The sequence below is a fragment of the Protobothrops mucrosquamatus genome, unplaced genomic scaffold, assembly GCF_001527695.2.
Source record: "Protobothrops mucrosquamatus isolate PMUCROS unplaced genomic scaffold, P.Mucros_1.0 scaffold916, whole genome shotgun sequence".
In the NCBI taxonomy this organism is placed as follows: domain Eukaryota; kingdom Metazoa; phylum Chordata; class Lepidosauria; order Squamata; family Viperidae; genus Protobothrops; species Protobothrops mucrosquamatus.
The window spans coordinates 325,751-344,431 of NW_015387167.1; the positions used below are offsets into that span (position 1 = coordinate 325,751).

The following is an 18,681-nucleotide window of genomic DNA, read 5'->3' on the forward strand; positions in this document are numbered from 1 at the left end:
CAGCAGCAGGGTTTTTATGAAAAGGGAAGTTGATCCACTAAGAAATGGCTTTCACTTATTAGGACCCGGATATTTGTATAGTTGAGGTTAAAATCCAGCTAATTTTTTAGCCTAGGTTGATCCCTCTATCCCACAACCAGAAGTATCTTCATGCAGAACGCCTTTCTGTGAAAAAGATTAACCCCAGTCTGGGAGCCAGAGTCACTCTCCTTTCCCAATCTCTTCCCTCTGTATGCAACATTCTAACGTCCCTAACAATATGTAGTGCTTAAATAAGACTTGAAGTTAAGTGACACATTACATAAAGGTCTGGTCCCCCTAACAGTTTTATTTAAACAAGGTTGTAAAAATAAAAAAAGTAATGAATAGAACTTGGAAATCTATGACTTCCAGCAAAAAATCAAAAACAAATTTGCGTCAGTCATACATTAGGACCAAAAGTGAACATGAGATACCACAGTGGTTAATACAGAGCATCTGATTATATGTGTTTAGAAGATAGCTGGTACTTCAAAGTACAATGGCACCAGAATATAATGAATTAGTGTGAATGAACTGTTGATGGTTTCTGTAAATATTTAAACTGCTCTGCTTTTGTAGAAGCAATAGAATCTTTTCAAGTCCCGGTTAATTGCTTTCACAAAATGCTTACAAAAGTTAGACACCCCCCCCCCCCCAAACACAATCTAAATAAATAGTTTGTCTTAAACATATTGGGTTAGTTGTTCAACAGTGGCATATCAGTGTCCATTGGCACAGGAGCAAGTTCACACAAATAAAATAATGTAGCTTCACTGGCTTCTGCTTCTGTCAGAGGTTCCAGACGAACGAGTTTACTTTGGGTTGGTTGAGGATCCAGACTGCTTTCAAGGAGTTCATCCACTTCTATTGATTTATCTACAGAAGATGTGGTTTCTTGCGTACTCTCTGTTGCTGTGCTTGGGTTTCCATCAAACAATGCAAGGAGAGGGAAAGCAGTATATTGAATGAGCTGTTTATCTACAGTAGAAGAAAATAAATCAAACAAAAGTCATTATTTTAAACAGACAGAAAGACAATTTTTGTATTTTTACAAAATGAAAGTCAAAAAAAAAATAGAACACGTTCAACATACTGTAGAAGTTACCAGTATGCATTGATTGCATTTTGTTTCTATCTAAAAAATAATTTCCATAAATTGTGAATACTGGACAAGCAAACAACTTTACAGTATGAAACATCAGTCACCTGTTTTAGAGTTTGAATTAGGCACATTTTGTGAGTCTTGTTGAGGACTATGACTTTTCATAGTTTCAATTCCCTTTGTTTCCACCTGCATAAAAGATGAGATGAAGAAAATGTTATACTAGAGAACAGAGACTTTCAAAGTAAAATACAGGTAGCCCTCACTTAATAACCATTTGTTCTATGACCAAAGTTACAATGTCACTGGACAAATACTTTCAAGCTGGTCCTTGAAGTTATGGGTGTTACAGGGGCCCTGCAATCACATCATCAAAATCTAGGTGCTTGGTAACCTGCCCGCATTTGTAACTGCAGGGTGTATTGCAATTTCTCCAAACCCACCTATCTCCCCCCCCCCATTTCTACCCTTTTACCTGCCCTGCACTTCACCGCCCCTCCTCCCTTGGTTCTGCTGCTCCCAGCTAACCTTTGCCATCTTCCTTCACTGCTGATGAGGTGTGCCGGTCTGGCCCTTTGTGAGGCAGGTGCTGGCCACGTGATGCCTTCTTCCCAAGGCCGCATGCAGCCTTCCTGAAGTCACATATAGCCAGCATCTGCCTTGTGAGGGGAGGAAGAAGACAGCAAAAGTGAATTTGAGATGGCAAGGGCAGGGCAGTGTAAGGGAACATGTGGGCTCTTTGGCCCCTGGCGGTAGCCCCCCTTCCCCCTGGCCAAGCTGTATTAGTGTTTGGCCATAGCAGTTACTTAGTTGCACACTGCCCTGCTAGCCTGCCATTGACTTTATTAGTTGGAAGCCCACGAGAAAGTTGTAAGGAGGTCCTTGCTTAAAAGCCCATGATTCTCATTTAATGAAGACAAAGGGACCATCAGACCACCATAGCTAAGCTATGTGCTTTATGACTGCATTGCTTAGCTATGGAAAATGCAGTCCCGATTACTGTAATTAACAGAGGATTATCTGTATTCTGCAGCAGTATTTAAAAATATGCAACATGCTCTAATTAGAATAAACAATAAGAATATTAAAAAAAACAATGACAAACTAATGTTTTGCCATGTGCCAAGAAATACATTTTTGGAACTGTAGAAACCTTCATTTGTATTTCCTCTACATATATGAAAAAGAGTCTGGGGACATTAATACCATAATATACAAATTGTAATTTTATTCTTAGCACATAAATACTTTACATTAGGATGTGCAAATCATTTGGTGCACAGAGCAGCTTGTTTTGGAAGGTTTGGTCCTGGACCAAAAACATACATATTTGGTATATTTTGGTATATCCATGGAACAAAATGGAGCTGTTTTGATATGGACAGATATAATTTAAAGGACTGAGGACAGAAAAAGCCAAGATGTTGGCAGATAAGAGAGACAGGGAGAAAAGGAAAGTTATTGGAAGGTTATGAGGTTTGGCTCAATCAGTGGAACATGCCGTGGCTGAAGGGAGGGAAAAGAAAAAAAAGATCCTGAAAAAAAAGGGGGGGGGGGAGAAGGTAGGCTGGTGGCATGGCACGCTTGGGAACAGCTAAAGGAAAGTGCAGGGAGATGAACTTTGCCCAATTTTCCTATCCGGATTTTGTTTCATCTGAAGCTTGAAATGACAACCACATTCAAGGTTTCAGTATTGCAAACCGAGTTCCCTGAAATTGTTTTAACAAAACTTCTGGAATACAAAATCTTGTTGCAGGTTCAAACCAAAACAATTTCCCCATTTTATAAACATTGCTATTTTGATAGTTCCAGAAGCATTGCTATGAAATTGTAGCACATTCCTGTAAGGATGTACTAGATAAGATACAGAACATGGAATCTAGTAAGCAATGTAAAAAGAAGCTGAGATCAGTACTAGAAAGCATGGCCATTCAAACAAACAGAAGTAGTCTTAAATTATGACCTTGCTAAAATTCAGACTTTTAAAAATACAAATGTGTGATGTTTTAACACATTTCACTGATGTGCTAATGTAAACTTACTTTTGTACTACTGAGATGACTTGTAGGGTTCATCTGTACAGAACTTGAAAAAAGCTGAACAAAACAAAATGTCACATTTTAAAAAGAAGATTCTAAATAATAAAGTTGGCTATTTTTAAATCACATCAATGTTTTATGAAAATGTCTACATTAAAAATATTCTTTAGAAAATTTAAGAATAGGTTTTTTTTGTTGTCTCCGAAACGTTAAACTTTGCAGTTGGCATTAATATAGTACACCTTGATGAAATATTTTAAAAGAAAAAACAGTTTTATAAAATTGAAAAAAAAAAAAACAGCAAATATTTACATCCACCAGAAGATCTGGATCTATGCTGAACTGCCGTCCTGACAGCATAGCCTGAAAGTCCTCTAAACTGCAATCAATGCTCTCAAGGTAATCCAGGAGTTCCACCCTAAAAGAAAAAGAAGACACTAGCTCAGGGGTAGTCAACCTTGGCTCTTTTATGACTCGTGGACTTCAACTCCCAGAATTCCTGAGCCAGCTAAGCTGGCTCAGGAATTCTGGGAATTGAAGTCCACGAGTCATAAAAGAGCCAAGGTTGACTACCCCTGCTCTAGCTTTTTGAGCAGTAACTTATTTCCTGCTTGCCACTTTGGACTTCTAAAATAAAATCAAGAAAATTATACTCTTTTTCATATAATGTAAAAGTGCTTGAGTATTTTTCTCTACCGTTTCCAGAATATCAGCTGGTACAAAGTATAAAACCCAAGGGCAGCAGCATATAACTACATTTGCCCTGGACACAACCACCCAGCCTATCTGAAATTCATCTGTAAGTGATCCTTAATATGTATCAAGAATCGAGATACACATTACCCGTGGAAATTGATTTCACAGAAAAACCTAATTATTTAGGAATTTAAAGACTTAAGAGTACATGTGTTATTGTGGATTCAAATAAGTACCCAATTATTCTAACACCACTGAATTCAAAATTCAATATTCTATAGTCAGCATATTGGAATCTTCTGAATTAAGCCTGTTCCAAACAGGAAAACAGATAATCAGCATATCTGAAATATATGCACAATCTATATAAATAAAAATGTAAATGTTCATTTGTTCAAAATCTTAAATCTCCGAAAGTTCTTCACCGATTGCTTTGAAATTTTCACACGTTGCATTTGAATACGCGCGTGTTTTTATATACCTATGTGACAGGTAAAAACATGCTTTTAAAAAAAAAAACAGCGCCATCTGTTGGACGTAAAAGCAACACACGCTAGCATTGTGAAATTAAACATATTACAAACATGCGTTTTCTCTTTTCTTTCTTTTCCATTTAACCAGACTGAGCCACAGCAACGCGTGGCCGGGTACAGCTAGTGTAAAATATATGTGCAATTTTAAAAGAGGAAGAAAATAAGATTGTGCATAAACTTTAAAACTAAAAACATAAGAAAATATGACTCACTTTCCAAGAAGGTTGATATTTTGTGAGATCACTCCATTTTCACTAAGAATAGAATCCATCATTGACACTGGATCTTCTGATGTTAAAGCTGATTGGTGGTTTAACTGAACAGCACTAGACATTAATGGGTTTGCATCATCCGAGGAAGGACTCATTGATTCATCACAGGAAATACCAACTGGTTCAGCGTTTGTATTTTCTTGAATTATAGGTGTATATTCATCCTCATTATCATCTTCTACTATTACAATGTCAGGACTATAGCTGCAACGAAAATGTAAGATTAACGAAAAGAAAGTGTTTCTTTTGTAATTTGATTGGAAGTAAAACTATGAAACTGTCTTCCTCAGCTTTGCTCAGACAGCATTTCTGTTTCTGTATTTCCCTTCGAATAATTAGAAGCTCAACACATTTTGGGGAGGTAACAGAAGGGAGACTACAGATTTACACAACAGAATTCCAGACATTCCACATGCACATTTTCTAAAACTGAATAATGTGACATTTTAAAATTTAACTAGTGTATATTGCATAGACTTTAAAAAAAAATCACAATCCATTTCACTAAATCCACAAAGTGTTTGCAACACTACATTTATTAGGCATTTAGAATATTTGCTTCAAAAACAAAACACAAAACCGGCCGCTTTAGTTTAGCTCTGCAAAGCAAGCCAGGATTATTTATAATTTTACTTTAGTTATTTGCTACTAGTCCTAATGGCTGATGCAGTCTGAATCAGGTCTTGCCAGATCTAAGCACTTCTATTTCAATGAAAATGTTGAGATTCTTCTAACTTATATATAGAAGTAAAACTGCAGGCATCATATGCAGGATTGCCCAAAATTACAATTATGTTTATAACATACACAGATGTTTCTTACTTGGAATCTGAAACAGTATCTTCACTGGTTTCTGGAGTAACAGGTGCCTTTTCTTCATCCCCACTATCATCAGTGATGTCATAAATAATAATGTCATCTGACAGTTGTTCTCTTTGCTTCAAACCATCACTCCTGTTATGTGAAACCTGTCCATTTACAAGCGGTAATAACATAATTGCATATTAAAGATAAAACCGGAATAAGGATAGAAATATCTTTAAAGTGAATAAGAAACAATTAAAAGTAGTACATTCAAAATGTATTTGAAATGGATTTATAAATCATTAGTTCAAACACCATAGCTATGGAATTAAAATATGATTACTAACGGGATAATCATTCTTAAATAATTTCAGAGTAATAACCTAACTAAAAGAAGTACAGGCAGCCCGCAACTTACAATAGTTCATTTAGTGATTGCTCAAAGTTACAATGGCTCTGAAAAAAAGTGACTTAAGACTATTTTTCACACTTAGGACCGTTGAGCATCCCCATGGTCATGTGATCAAAATTCAGGCGCTTGGCAATTTTGATTCTGCAGTACAGGTAGTCCTTGACTTATGACCACAACTGAGCCCAAAATTTCTATTGCTAGGTGAGACCTTTGTTAAGTGAGTTTTGCCCCATTTTACGACCTTTCCTGCCAGTTAAGTGAATCACTGCAGTTGTTAAGTTAGTAACACAGTTGTTGAGTGAATGCAGCTTCCCCATTGGCTTTGCTTATCAGAAGGTCACAAATAAATGATCACACGGCCCCAGAACACTACAGCTAAATCGTAAATATGAGTCAGTTGCTAAGTGTCTGAATTTTGATCATGTGACTGTGGGCATGCTGTGATGGTCATAAGTGTGAAAAATTGTCAAGTCACTTTTTTCAGTATCATTGTAACTTCAAATGATCACTAAATGAACTGTTATAAGTTGAGGACTACCTGTATTCTGTAGTCTACAGCCACAATGAAAATACTTGGAAGTCTGTTTATAACTGCAATCACTAATCTCCTCATAATAAAACAAAACTTCATTTAAACAGCTTTTCACCAGTATTTCAAACATCCATACTAAGATAGTTCCCCCAAGGTAGATAACTATTTACTGTTTTATTTTTAAATATGTTTTAAAATTAACTCACATGATGTTTATTTTCTGATGAGTCTTTGACAATCTGCTGAAATAAGTTAGACTTTGTAGCCCCATTATTATTCAGAAGCAGTGGGCTAAATCAGAAAAAAAAATATGTTAATGCAGTTCTAAAAGCTACATTTAAAAAAAAATATTTTTCCAGAATTTTCAAAAATGAGCTTACCGTTTGCGTTTCAGACTCACAAGCTGATTATTCTGAACGAGAGTAACAATGAACTGCACAATCTGCAGAAAAAAACAGAATGTTTTAGTGCATTTCAATCTCAAACAAAACTACATACCTCTATGGAAATAAGTCTGAACTTAACAGAATTTGTTAATTTACATTGGAAATTAAGTTTCTTGTGCATAAGAGAACAAATTGTTTATCAAGTTGCACAAAAACAAAAGAGAAGTTAATAATTACTTTGAATCTCTTCAGCAAATTATCAAATATAAAAGCTTGTATTTCAATATTCATTCCAACTTGCAGATTGAGATAACATAGATAGGGTGCTCTACAGCATGACCACTATCAATCTGGCACTATGTCATTCCTAATGCTTCAGATGCCTGGACATGTGAGGAATAGCTGGTTCAGGAAGCTGTAAACAACTCTGTGGTTCCTTGATACCTCTAAAGAAATATTGGTGCACTCCCTTCTAAAGAAACTTTCCCTAAAGTAAGCAATACAAGTAGTCCTCAATTTAGGACCATAATTGAGCCCAAAATTTCTGTTGTTAAATGAGACATTGCCCATTTTATGACTTTTCTTGCTACAGTTGTTAAGTGAATCACTGCAATTGGTAAGTTAGTAACCTGGTTTTTAAGTGAATCTGGTTTCCCCATTGACTTTGCTTGTCAGGTGGCAAAAGGTGATCACATGATCTTAGGACACAGCAATGGTCATAAATATAAACCAGTTGCCAAGTATCTGAATTTTGATCACATGATCATGGGGATGCTGCACAGGTTGTAACTGTGAAAAATGTTCATAAGTGACTTTTTTTGGTGCCGTTGCAATTTTGAACAGTCACTAAATGAACTATTGTTAAGTCGAGGACTACCTGTATTAGGCAACTATTGTCCTGTTTCTAATCTTCCCCTTTAAGGGAAGTTGTTGAGAAGGTAATATGGTTCCAGATGCAGAATGCTCTAGATTTAACAGATTATAGATTATATGGATCTTTTTGATCAATTCTAGAAATGAACAAAATGGGACTGGTCATTTTGGTAGATGACCTTTGACACAGTTGTCTTGACCTCTTAGGGACTTTCTAGACTGCCTACTATTGTTGGGGATTCAAGTCACTGTTTTACAGTGGTTCCACTCCTTCCAAAACAAGCAGTTCCAGTCAATGCCAGTGGAGGAGAAAAGGCCGGTTCCATGGATGTTCCTTTGTCAGCTTCTCTTGCCCATTGTTTGACATGTACATGAGGCTGCTGGGAAAAATCTCCAGATAGCGAGGTAAATTTTGCCCCTCAGAGCAAGCAAGGAACATTTTTTCTATATTCAATATGGTTTTTAGAAAGTTATCTGTATTGTGCTGTGTACGTATTTTCTTAGTAACACCAACATTCACAAATAAAGCACTTGCATCAATAACTTGAGCTAGGGTTTCTGCAATGAGAATAACTGATGGATAGCCAATATGAAGATACTTGAAATAATTCCTACATTACAGCATCAAGTATTATATAAAAAGACTTCTGCTGAAGTAATAAGGAATAAGACTTTTCCACACACATTCCATATCTGCCCTGTTTTATTCTGGAGAAACTTTCAGAGCTTTTGGGATAGTGCTTAAGAACTTACTATCTTGACAAAGAAGAACAAAATGAATGCAACCCAATCAGTCCAAAGATAGTGAGTGAGGCTGTATTTTACCCCTATCCCCATAATTTTATTTTTGTTACATCTTTTCCCCCAAAGAACTAATCATCATTTACAGCATTTGAGTTAATTTGTAGGAACCAATTAATATACTTTTAAGATTCTGATTTTGCAGGAATTTTTACTCTCCAATTGCTGTCAGTAAAAAGTATTTAATCTGTTAATTTGTATTATATTCACTAAAGCCATATTTTTTCCTTCACATCATTATACATGAAAATGAATCTCAGAAAAATTAAGATAATTACCTTTCGAATAACTTGTTGCTGCTGCAGATGTTTTGCTCTCAATTCTGCTACCTCCCGCCAAAGAGATTCATTCTCTCTGTTTCAAGACATTTATAGTTAGGGCAAAGATTAAAATGTTTACATGTGAATATTAGAAATGTATCCTGAAAAATAATACTAACAATCACTAATATGACACAGATAATCCCTTCTATTGGTATGAGACATATAATTTTTAAAGTTATAGAAATTTTCACGTTAAAACATTTGATATTAAAAGGCCAGTTTTTCCAGTTTTGATAAACAATAAAGTGACATCATATTGACTAACGTGTATTTACCTCTTCAGTGCAGAAAGCCTGGATTCAATGGTTTCTTGTTTAATTTGAACCTTCTGAGCGCTGCTTATAATTTTAGACAGATCTTCTTGGCGAATTTTATTTTCTTCAGGCTTCGAGGAAGAAACCTGTTTAAAAAACAACAACATTCCAGATACAAATGAGTAATAATATACAAGTTGATAACAGCTTGAAATAGGTCTTCTGTGATAATGGAAACAGAAATTTGTTTTGGAAATGAATTCCAAAATACTATGATGCCTGTGAGATATGCATAATATAGGTGAATTTCAGCAAAAGGAGTTCAAAGATCTATAAAACTTTTCACTAACCTTTCTTTTAATATGTTCCAGTAAGTCTTCCCGTCCTTGTTTGAAATAGGGATGTTGGAACTCAACAGGACCATCTCTTTCCAATTTAACAATACCAGAATCCACATGGACTACTTTACGGAAACCATCTGAAAAATTACACCCACAATGTAAAAATCAACAGAAATATTCAAAGGCTTCATTCAAACAAAGTGAAGATTTCCATACTTAAACAATGTAACAAACATTGCAATTCTCGTGTAAACAGTTTTGCTAATGCACAACTGTCTTAGCTCCTATCACCAAAATCCATTCTATTAATTTCTACAGAAACCAGTATCATTATATAAGACAAAAAAATTAACATAGGAAGCAGCGTCTGATCACTTACTTCCCCTTCTAGCTTCACAGATATTGCTGTATTTCTGGGAAGTACAGGGCAATTGCAAATGGAACAGTTTTGTTACTATACCGCTTGATATGTACAAAAAATACTATAGAAGTATAGTTCATCACTTCTGCTACTTATGAGCCAGATAGTTTAAATCTGGAAGCAAAACTAAGAAAAACACCATATCCTAATTAGTGCTAGATTACAGGAAGTATGCATATGCTCTAAATACGTTTAACAAACACATGTTATTATCCTAATATAGTATAACACTGTATTATTGCAAGAAAACTACACTGATTATGTTTACTATCGTGGATTTCATTTGAAATTTTAGCCAATCAGAACTTTCTCCCCAAAGAATTTCACTCAGTAAACTAATACCCATGAAAAGTGAACAGAAATAATTTTAATCAATCCCCATTCTCTCATCACCTCTTTCTACCTGCCAAAGAGTGCTCTAACCTTCTAGAACAGATTTATTTTAGACTTTGGGGTACAAAAGATTGCAATGATAGAGGGAAATCAGCAGAAATGGCCTCCTTTCCAAGTCAACCAATAGGAATATCACTATATCAAATATTTTCCCTTGTTGGAAAGTATTCTTCCAATTTGAAGAAGTCTATGATGAATCCAACCCATAATATATAAACAAGATTTCCTTCCCAAAATTGGAACATAAATTGGCCCTGCTACAACTGAGCAAAACCTAACCTTTCAGGTGATACTTATTATCAATACCATGGAATTTTATTGTCAATATACTTGTGAAAAAATAGTTCTGCTAACTGATGCTTAAGGACATAATTAGAAAAGTCAAGTCTTTTCATAAGCCTGAACTATAATATTCAATGATGAAAAAGTATTAACTATCCTTCTTGGGTTTTAGTTTTCAGAGGACCTAGGCGTTGAAAATTTCAGCAAATGCAATTCCTAAAATATAGCAACTACATTCCTTAGAAAATTGTTTATGTTCATGATCAAAATTTAATCTTGAATGACTATAGAATGTACTAGTGTAAAACAAAAAAAATGAATCTACTTCAAGATTAATAGTATAAACATTCCACATTTTAAGTGCAGCTCTAAATATATAATATTACTGAAAAAAACCCTTACACATATTCAGCTGCCTCACAAAGCTTGCCATGTTGTTGTGCTTGAAGTACTTTGGAAGAATCTCTTTTGCAAACTTTTGTTCATCCAATACGAGGAAACTCTGGCCATTCTGAAATTAAAGAGTCACACACAATTATGATCAGAATCTATATAAAATGAAAAACGTTTTGTATATGTTTACAACTAACTTCTCACTGAAGCATTCTTTAATGCAAATATATATATATATATAATTTAATTAATACATAATTTAAAAAATAGTTAATATCAAAATTATAAGAGCTTTCACTGAAAATATTAATGATTATGAACAAGATTAACACAGAATCTTAAAGAGGCAAATCATGAATACATTAATGACAATAACTCAGATCAAAGTACAGGACAGTTTAATATTGTGCTTGGCCATATAAGAACTGCCTAACAAAGTGAATTTTGGTTACAGGTTAGGTTATTTGGTTGTTCTAAAACACGTAATTTTTGTTATTTCTACTTCTAAGAGTAGTGGTGGCGCAGTGGTTAGAATGCAGTATTGCTCGCTAATTCAGCTTACTGCCAGGAATTTGATTCTCACCGTCTCAAATTTGACTCAGCCTTCCATCCTTCTGAGGTCAGTAAAATGAGGAGTCAGATTGTTGGGGGCAATATGCTGATTCTGTAAACCACTTAGAGAGGGCTGTAAAAGCACTGTGAAGTGGTATATAAGTCTAAGTGCTATTGCTATTGTTTTGCTGCTATGTGTCCTCGGAAAAAAATATAATGATGGTGGCACAGTAATGATAAGGGAACAAGCTGGGAAAGATGTTCTTCCTTTTTATTTATTCATTTGGGGAAATATCAATTGCCTAATGAGATAAGTAACTCAGACTATCAGGGATTATGGTTCTTAGTTTCTATGGAAAAAGGGATTATACAAGTGAATAAATTTAGAGGAAAATTTAAGTTTGGAATGGGAGAATAAAATCAAGATGTCTAAGCAAAAACACAGTCTAATTAATAGGCTAAGAATAACAGAATAGCAAATTGATTAAGAACCGAGAGGATCTAACAGAAAATTATCTACTAGAACAGCAGGTTAAGAAATAATAATAAATTAACTTGTGGACTAGAAAGCAGAATATGAGGAAACATTGGGTAGCAGAAGTAATAAGAAATGAGGAGACAAAATTACTGTAAGACTCAGACAAAGTTTTGGTATAAAAAGACTGAAGAAAAGAAAAAAGAAAAAGGAGGTAGGAGGAGACCTGACACATCAAGCACTGTAGTCAGGCAGGGCCCTTGATTGATACTGCATAGCTTGGCATATGTGACACAAATTATTTTTAACTACTGTTTTAAAATAGTAGCTATAGTATCTCTAGCATATTACCAGATATCATTTTTTCCAATTACACAAGATTTTATTGTGTGTATGTGAACCAGCTTTGTGTAGTGGTTAAAGTACTAGATTAGAAACTAGAAGGCCCAGTTCTAGTCCTGCCTTAGGCACAAAGCTAGTTGGGTGATCTTGGACAATTCATATTCTCTCAGCTCTAGGAAGAAGCAGGCAATGGCAAACCAATCCCAAAGTCTTGCCAAGAAAATTGTAGGGACATGTTCAGGCAGTCAGGAGTCAACACTAGCTTTAAGGTACTCTCCCCTCCCCCACCAAAAGTGTGTATAGTATTTTAAAATGTTTAAATAGTGTTTTATATGCAATCACAGTTAGGACTGGAATCTTAGTCACTGAGTGAAGCAGTTACTAAGCAAGTTGTCATGCAACTATTTTGTTCTACATCCGCAATCCTGGTTGCGATTAAGTCATGTTGTGGATCATTAAGCAAAGTCATAGGTAAGGACAGTAAGGTGCCTGGGGAAGGCTTCGCCCAGGAGCTGAAAATACTCCCTGCTAAAATCCAAGCAGCATTTTCAGCCCTGAGCAGAGATACTCATCCGTGTTCTGTGATGGCCTTCTCCCATCAACCCAACTGAGACCCCCTGCCCTCTTTTCCTTACCAAATTGCATCTACATTCAATGCTTAGATTTCAGCTTCCTCTCGTCTTCGGGGTTGGCTGAAAGAGCTGCCTACCAAAGGAATTCAGCTTCCCTCTGCATGAATGGAGCTCCTTCAGCAGAGTGGAGCTCCTTCAGCAGAGTGCAGGAATGTAGCTCCACTTTGGCAACCTGCTGGAGTTCAGTTTCCCTCTGTATGTGGGAAAAAACTTGTCCAAGTAAGGTACAGGAATACAGCCCAAATATTCAAGATTCGACTTTTTGTTTCTGCACCCTGCCAAAAGAGTTCAGCTATCCTCCATGGGAAGGAGAGGGTACTCTCAGCAGGGTGCAGAAATAAAGCAAAATCTTTAAGATTTGAGCTGTTTCTGCACCTCATCGAAGGAATTCAGCTCCCTTTGGCAGGCAGCTCTTTCAGCCAGCCTCCAGAGACAGAAGGCAGTTCTCTCAGCAAGAAGCAGCAGCTTGCAACCTTCCCTGAGGGCTTCCCCCCTTTCTAGATAAGTTGGCAAAGATTGCAAATAGCTATCAGTATGATCATGGGGTTCTTGGTAACCCCTTGTAAGTGCGAATAGATTGCCAAATACCAGATTGTGATCATGTGACCACAGGAATAGTGTTGCAATGTTTTGTGATGGCTGAAGTGCTTTATGGGCTATTAAGCACTGTTTTTGAGGCCGTTATAATTCTGGATTGATGTTAAATGAATGGTCATAAGTCGAGGACTGCCTGTATATAAACTAATTTTTTGTTAGAGGCTTATAACACAATTGAATATTATGTATATAATCCAAATGACAAACTAAACATTATGTCTTTCCCAAATTCAATATTTTAATTTGAGATTTTTCTGATCATTTCTCTAAATTATATATTTTGGGGAGAGTAATCTTAAATATGGCGGTGATCCTTAATAGCCCCAGCAACAAAATCAAACACATGACAATGGTTGCTAAAGAAATCAGCATAATAGCAATGATAGGTAACCTGCCTATCATTATGTCCAGAAATTCTACAACAATATTACTCTATCCCCTTCAGACATGAGACAAGATGATCATTTTACTTTTATACCAGAAATGCCCTGCCACTTTATGTAGCTTACTAGCATAAATATAAAATCATACAAATATAGATTTAATATACCAGGGAATCATGGGTTCTGCCAACAAAGGAGATTTAGAAACAATTATATTCTAGAAGACTAAGATTTATAGACCTATTTTTATATCATTAAGATGACCTAATGGCCGATTTTACCTATTAGTGATTAATCCAAAATTCAATATTAAAATAAAGAAAAAAAATAAAATATCCAACTTATGCTAAAAATAAATAGACACATGCAAGTGGACATGATGTAAAGGCAATGTAAACTATGAATGTCTCCTAGGATCTGCTCAATGTTTGCTTTAGTCATCCAAAAAGTATGTATGAAAATTGATCGCCCTAGTTTCCAATCCCTGTTGCAACCTGTAGACAGCCAAAAATAACCTTACAAGTAATAAAACAAATCTTATTCACTATGCCAGCAGAAATAAAGTGGCACAAGATAATTTCATATTTTTTCTAATATTATTTATATTCCTTTGAGAAAAAAACAACTTTGAAGTTGTAACAAGGAAACAGTTACAACAGTTACAACCATCTCTCCCCTTTCAAACATAATTATTTGGCACAGGAACAGATGCGCTTATAAATTCTCTCGCCTTTAATATCTAGGAATTTTTTTGTAAGCAATTTCCTCAAAACAAAACAGTAACTTAACCGTTACGTTGTATTATCTGTAATATTTTGATACCAAATACTGATCTATGAAGCAACTATTTCTCCTAGTACCGTATTAGGCTATATATGCACTATTTCCACGTATTAAATCAGACCCAAGACAAGGACATTCATATGCTGAAAATACTCCAATATCTACAGAAAAGTCTACTGAAATAAGCCATATTTATGATACCTGAATCTACTGATATTATAGAAGTTTTTCCACATGGAGCTGAGGAAGCTACAGTATCTGTTTACAAAAAGATATAGGGCAGTATTATTACCCCAATTTTTTTGCAGTCAATAACTAAATCCTAATTCGGTTTGCTTGCATTTTCTTTACCATATTTGAACTCAACCACTGTAATTTATGGAATAGAAGTTATTATATCTGACCCTATTTTATTTAGAGTATGAATGAAAATGTATGAATGCATATTTACATTTACTCATACTAGAGTGAAGCAAAATCAGGACTCTTCAACTGATATTTCTGATTATTTCTAAACCTATTTCTGAACCTATTTAAATGTTAATAGTAAATACATCAGTGCTAAGGTAGCTAACAATCAAAAGAACAGATAGGCCATGAAAACAATACACAAATACAACACAAGAGTGATTTAAATACTGTTCTAAACAAAACTCCTTTAGTAAATTGCTTCCTAATTCCAACAACCACTGACAGAAAATTAGCTGAGAGTAAATTTTGAAATTTTATCTTCCAACAAATATTTAATGAGTGGCCCTGTCTGGCTGTGCAATCAACATAGGTATAATAAATCAATGGTGGGTTCCAGTTTAAAAATGGCAGAACAGAAGAATGTGGGGCACAAACTCCACTTCTTGTTTATTACAAGGACAACCCCTCAAACACAAATATTTTTCTTGCAAAAACTTTGAGGCAAATACCTTCAGAAAAACTTTCAAATAAAATGCCAAACTGACTTGGTGAACAAGAAAAATAGCATAAACCGAGACAGCCTGAAGAGACTTATTGAAAATGCAGAATTATATCCTACTTGAGAAAGAAATGATAGCCTAATATAAAAAGTGAGTTCTTCGGGTTACTAGCGACACATTCAAAAATTTTGGACCAACTATAGGGAGAGATAGGACAATTACTGCATTCTTGGTCTATCTTAAAGACCTTGAAGGCAATTGCCCCAGGTGCATGAGCCAGGAGGCTAGGCAAGTCCAGCTGGTAATGTGGCTTTTATTATTGAAATTATTATTTACCTCAAATGTCAGACAGACACATAAATTTAAATAAATAGCTCAGCCAGAGGCTCAGGGCATACAATCAGTATGAACGTTAAATGGATGAATTTAATGAATTAACATTAAATTCAACACCCTCTTTTGGATACTAAATTAACACTATTGGAAAGTACAATATTCCCAAAGTCAGACTTTTCCACGCACATTCCTTACTCGCAGAAGCAGCTTGATTTGGAGCAGAGATGTCAAGAGGGATGCTTGATTAGCTAAGACAGTGGTTCTCAACCTGTGGGTCGGGACTCCATTTGGGGTCGATCGGCCATTTCACGGGGGTCGCCAAGCAAGGCTGTCCGCCATTTTTTTTGTCCACCTTTTTTTCTCCTTTTCCGGCGGGTGCCTTACCTGCCTTGGGCTGGGCCAGCTGGTGGTCGGCCTGCTCCGTCTCTGCCGCTTGCCAGCTACGCCTCGGCAGGGGCAGGGGGCAGAACCACGCATGCGCGGCGCTCCCGGGCAGGGAAAGTCCTCGACTTACGACCGGTTTAGTCCTCGACTTACGACCGGTTTAGTCCTCGACTTACGACCGGTTTAGTCCTCGACTTACGACCGGTTGGGGGTCGCGGCATTAAAAAGGTTGAGAACCACTGAGCTAAGAGATCAGCTTCCTCACCCAGGACTACTGGGCATGTCAGGATTCACACTACCGGCACCAGTTCTGCATACACCCCAGAGACGTGCCCCGTGCCGGTCTCGGTCCAGGCCCTTCTGCAATGATGCTTTCCGTTCGGAGGATCCCCTGGGCGCCCTTGCAGTCCCTCTTTGGACGCCATGTGACAGTTGGGGCCTCCCAACGGCCTCGTCCCCGGGAAGGACCAGGGCGCTACGCGGGCCCGGGGAAACGACTGATGCGGGGAACGGGGGCGGGAGAGTTTACACGGGGAGGCGACAGGATCCGAGGACCGTCGGTGATCTCGGGACAAACCTTCACCCGAAAAAAAAAACCAAAAAAAAAAAAACCTTGACTCACGCCGGATCACGCCCCCTTCCTCTTACACCGCCTCCTGCCGGGCCTTTTGTCCCGCCGTACGGGCGAGAGGGAGCCTGGCCGCCAAAGCAAGGCTCCAGGGCAAGCAAGGGAAGGAAGGAAGGAAAAGGCCGGTTCTCTTCTCTCTCTCCCCCCCCCTCCACCCCTTCGCGGCGGGCCCCTCTCAAGAACGCCTACCTGGCTCCAGGTGATGAGCTGGTTACTGGGTGCGTCGCCCACCAGCGCCCAAAGTTTACTTAGAAAGGCCGGGACTGCCGTGGCGGCGGCGGCGGCGGCGGCGCCCGCGCTGCCCGCCGACATGACCGGCTGCTGCTGCTGCTTCATTATGGCTCGGCGGAGGGAGGGGGGCAGAGCGGAGGGAATCCGGACCGGTATCCTTCCTTCTCTCGGCGGCGGCGGCGGCGGCTTGCCTGGCGCGCCTGCGCAAGCTCGCGAGACACGCGCGAGGCCGGGAGCCCGCTTCGCCCTGCCCTTTACATAACGGGACCACGTGCGCGGCCCTCACGAACCACAACAGCCGGAAGCTTTCGCTGCCATTGGATAAGGGCTCGCGGGCTCGCCATTGGCTTGGCGCGGCGGGAGACGGAAATTTCCACCGACTGGAATGCAAAATTTAGACCCGAGACGGCCAATGAGAGAAGCGTTCGCCTAATAAGAATGAAAGAGACGCGCGCGTCAGCTGAAAAAGGGGAGGGGGGTTGCCTAATGCTGGAGTTGCGGAGGAAAAGTTACCATAGCAACAGAGGACAGCAACCACAGCAACGTTGGAGAAAACACACCGGTGCTTAATTGAAGATTAACTTTCACTCCGCTGTTCCTCTGTTTACATGTCCAATCCTATACTCTTCTACTCCCCAGGAACTAAATTGGACCTACTCAGCCATTGTCTATAAAACTCAGGAGTTAAATTGTCAGCACTGAAATATTAAAGTGTATTCCAATGATTTGTAATTTTTTTTTCAACCGAAATGCTAAAATGTATGCTGGGATCAGAGTCGGGGTTAAATTTCATGCTTAAAAATGATGCTTTTTTTGAAAAATCGACTCTATTTGTGCAGCCGGGATCAGAATTGTTAAATTTCATTGTATAGAATGGCTCTCCACTTTTATTAACAGGAAGTAACTAACTTAAGTGGCCTGAGCTTGAACACCTCTAGCAAAGGTGAGAATGTCAACTCCAGGAGCATTTGGTTTTGCTGTTTAGCTTTTTTTCTCTAGACACTAGGTAGAGTTTTGGAAATCACCAAATTGTGATGTAAAAATTAGAAAGTTGAATAACGATACTTGAGTTCCCTTTCCCATAAGCAGATGCATATCTATGTGTGTTTAGAACTCTGGCTCAATCAGTTATATTACCAGATCAAGATCAGCAAAGGCAGGCATTTTCTTATTTATTTTGCATTTGCAATTCACTTTTATTGAGGAGATTACTCTCAAGAGGAGCTAGTGATTCTATATCATTTAACACTATCTTTTCTTCTATATATCATAATCACCCTGTTTTTAACACTTTGTCCCTTTCAACCATGCCTCTTCTCATCCAAATGACTACTCACAGTTTTAAAAACTTTTAATTTATTTATGACTAGCTGCCTACTTTCCTTAAGGACATTGCTTATTAATGGCTTAGCACAGATGCCAAATAATTTCTTTCATGTGCCTTCATAGTTAGCTAATAGTTGGAAGTCTCTTCTAAAGATATGAACAGGAGATGGGTATGTCTAGTCTAGTGAAAAGAAGGATGGGAGGGGGGAATAGAATAGAATAG

At 37.6% G+C, this 18,681-nt stretch overlaps 1 protein-coding gene across 1 annotated transcript; it reads right to left on the reverse strand.

The window, feature by feature from the left end:
* On the reverse strand, positions 1 to 17,237 carry HSF2 (heat shock transcription factor 2). The gene is made up of 13 exons (XM_015819408.1): positions 17,091 to 17,237; positions 10,888 to 10,996; positions 9,399 to 9,526; positions 9,070 to 9,194; positions 8,750 to 8,825; positions 6,792 to 6,853; positions 6,618 to 6,702; positions 5,486 to 5,631; positions 4,604 to 4,867; positions 3,475 to 3,580; positions 3,166 to 3,219; positions 1,228 to 1,312; positions 1 to 999 (listed from the first exon to the last, which is right to left on the reverse strand). The coding sequence occupies exons 1-13, from the start codon at positions 17,235 to 17,237 to the stop codon at positions 719 to 721; spliced, it is 1,668 nt and encodes a 555-aa protein (XP_015674894.1). The 3' UTR covers positions 1 to 718.
* Positions 17,238 to 18,681: the final 1,444 nt, after the last annotated feature.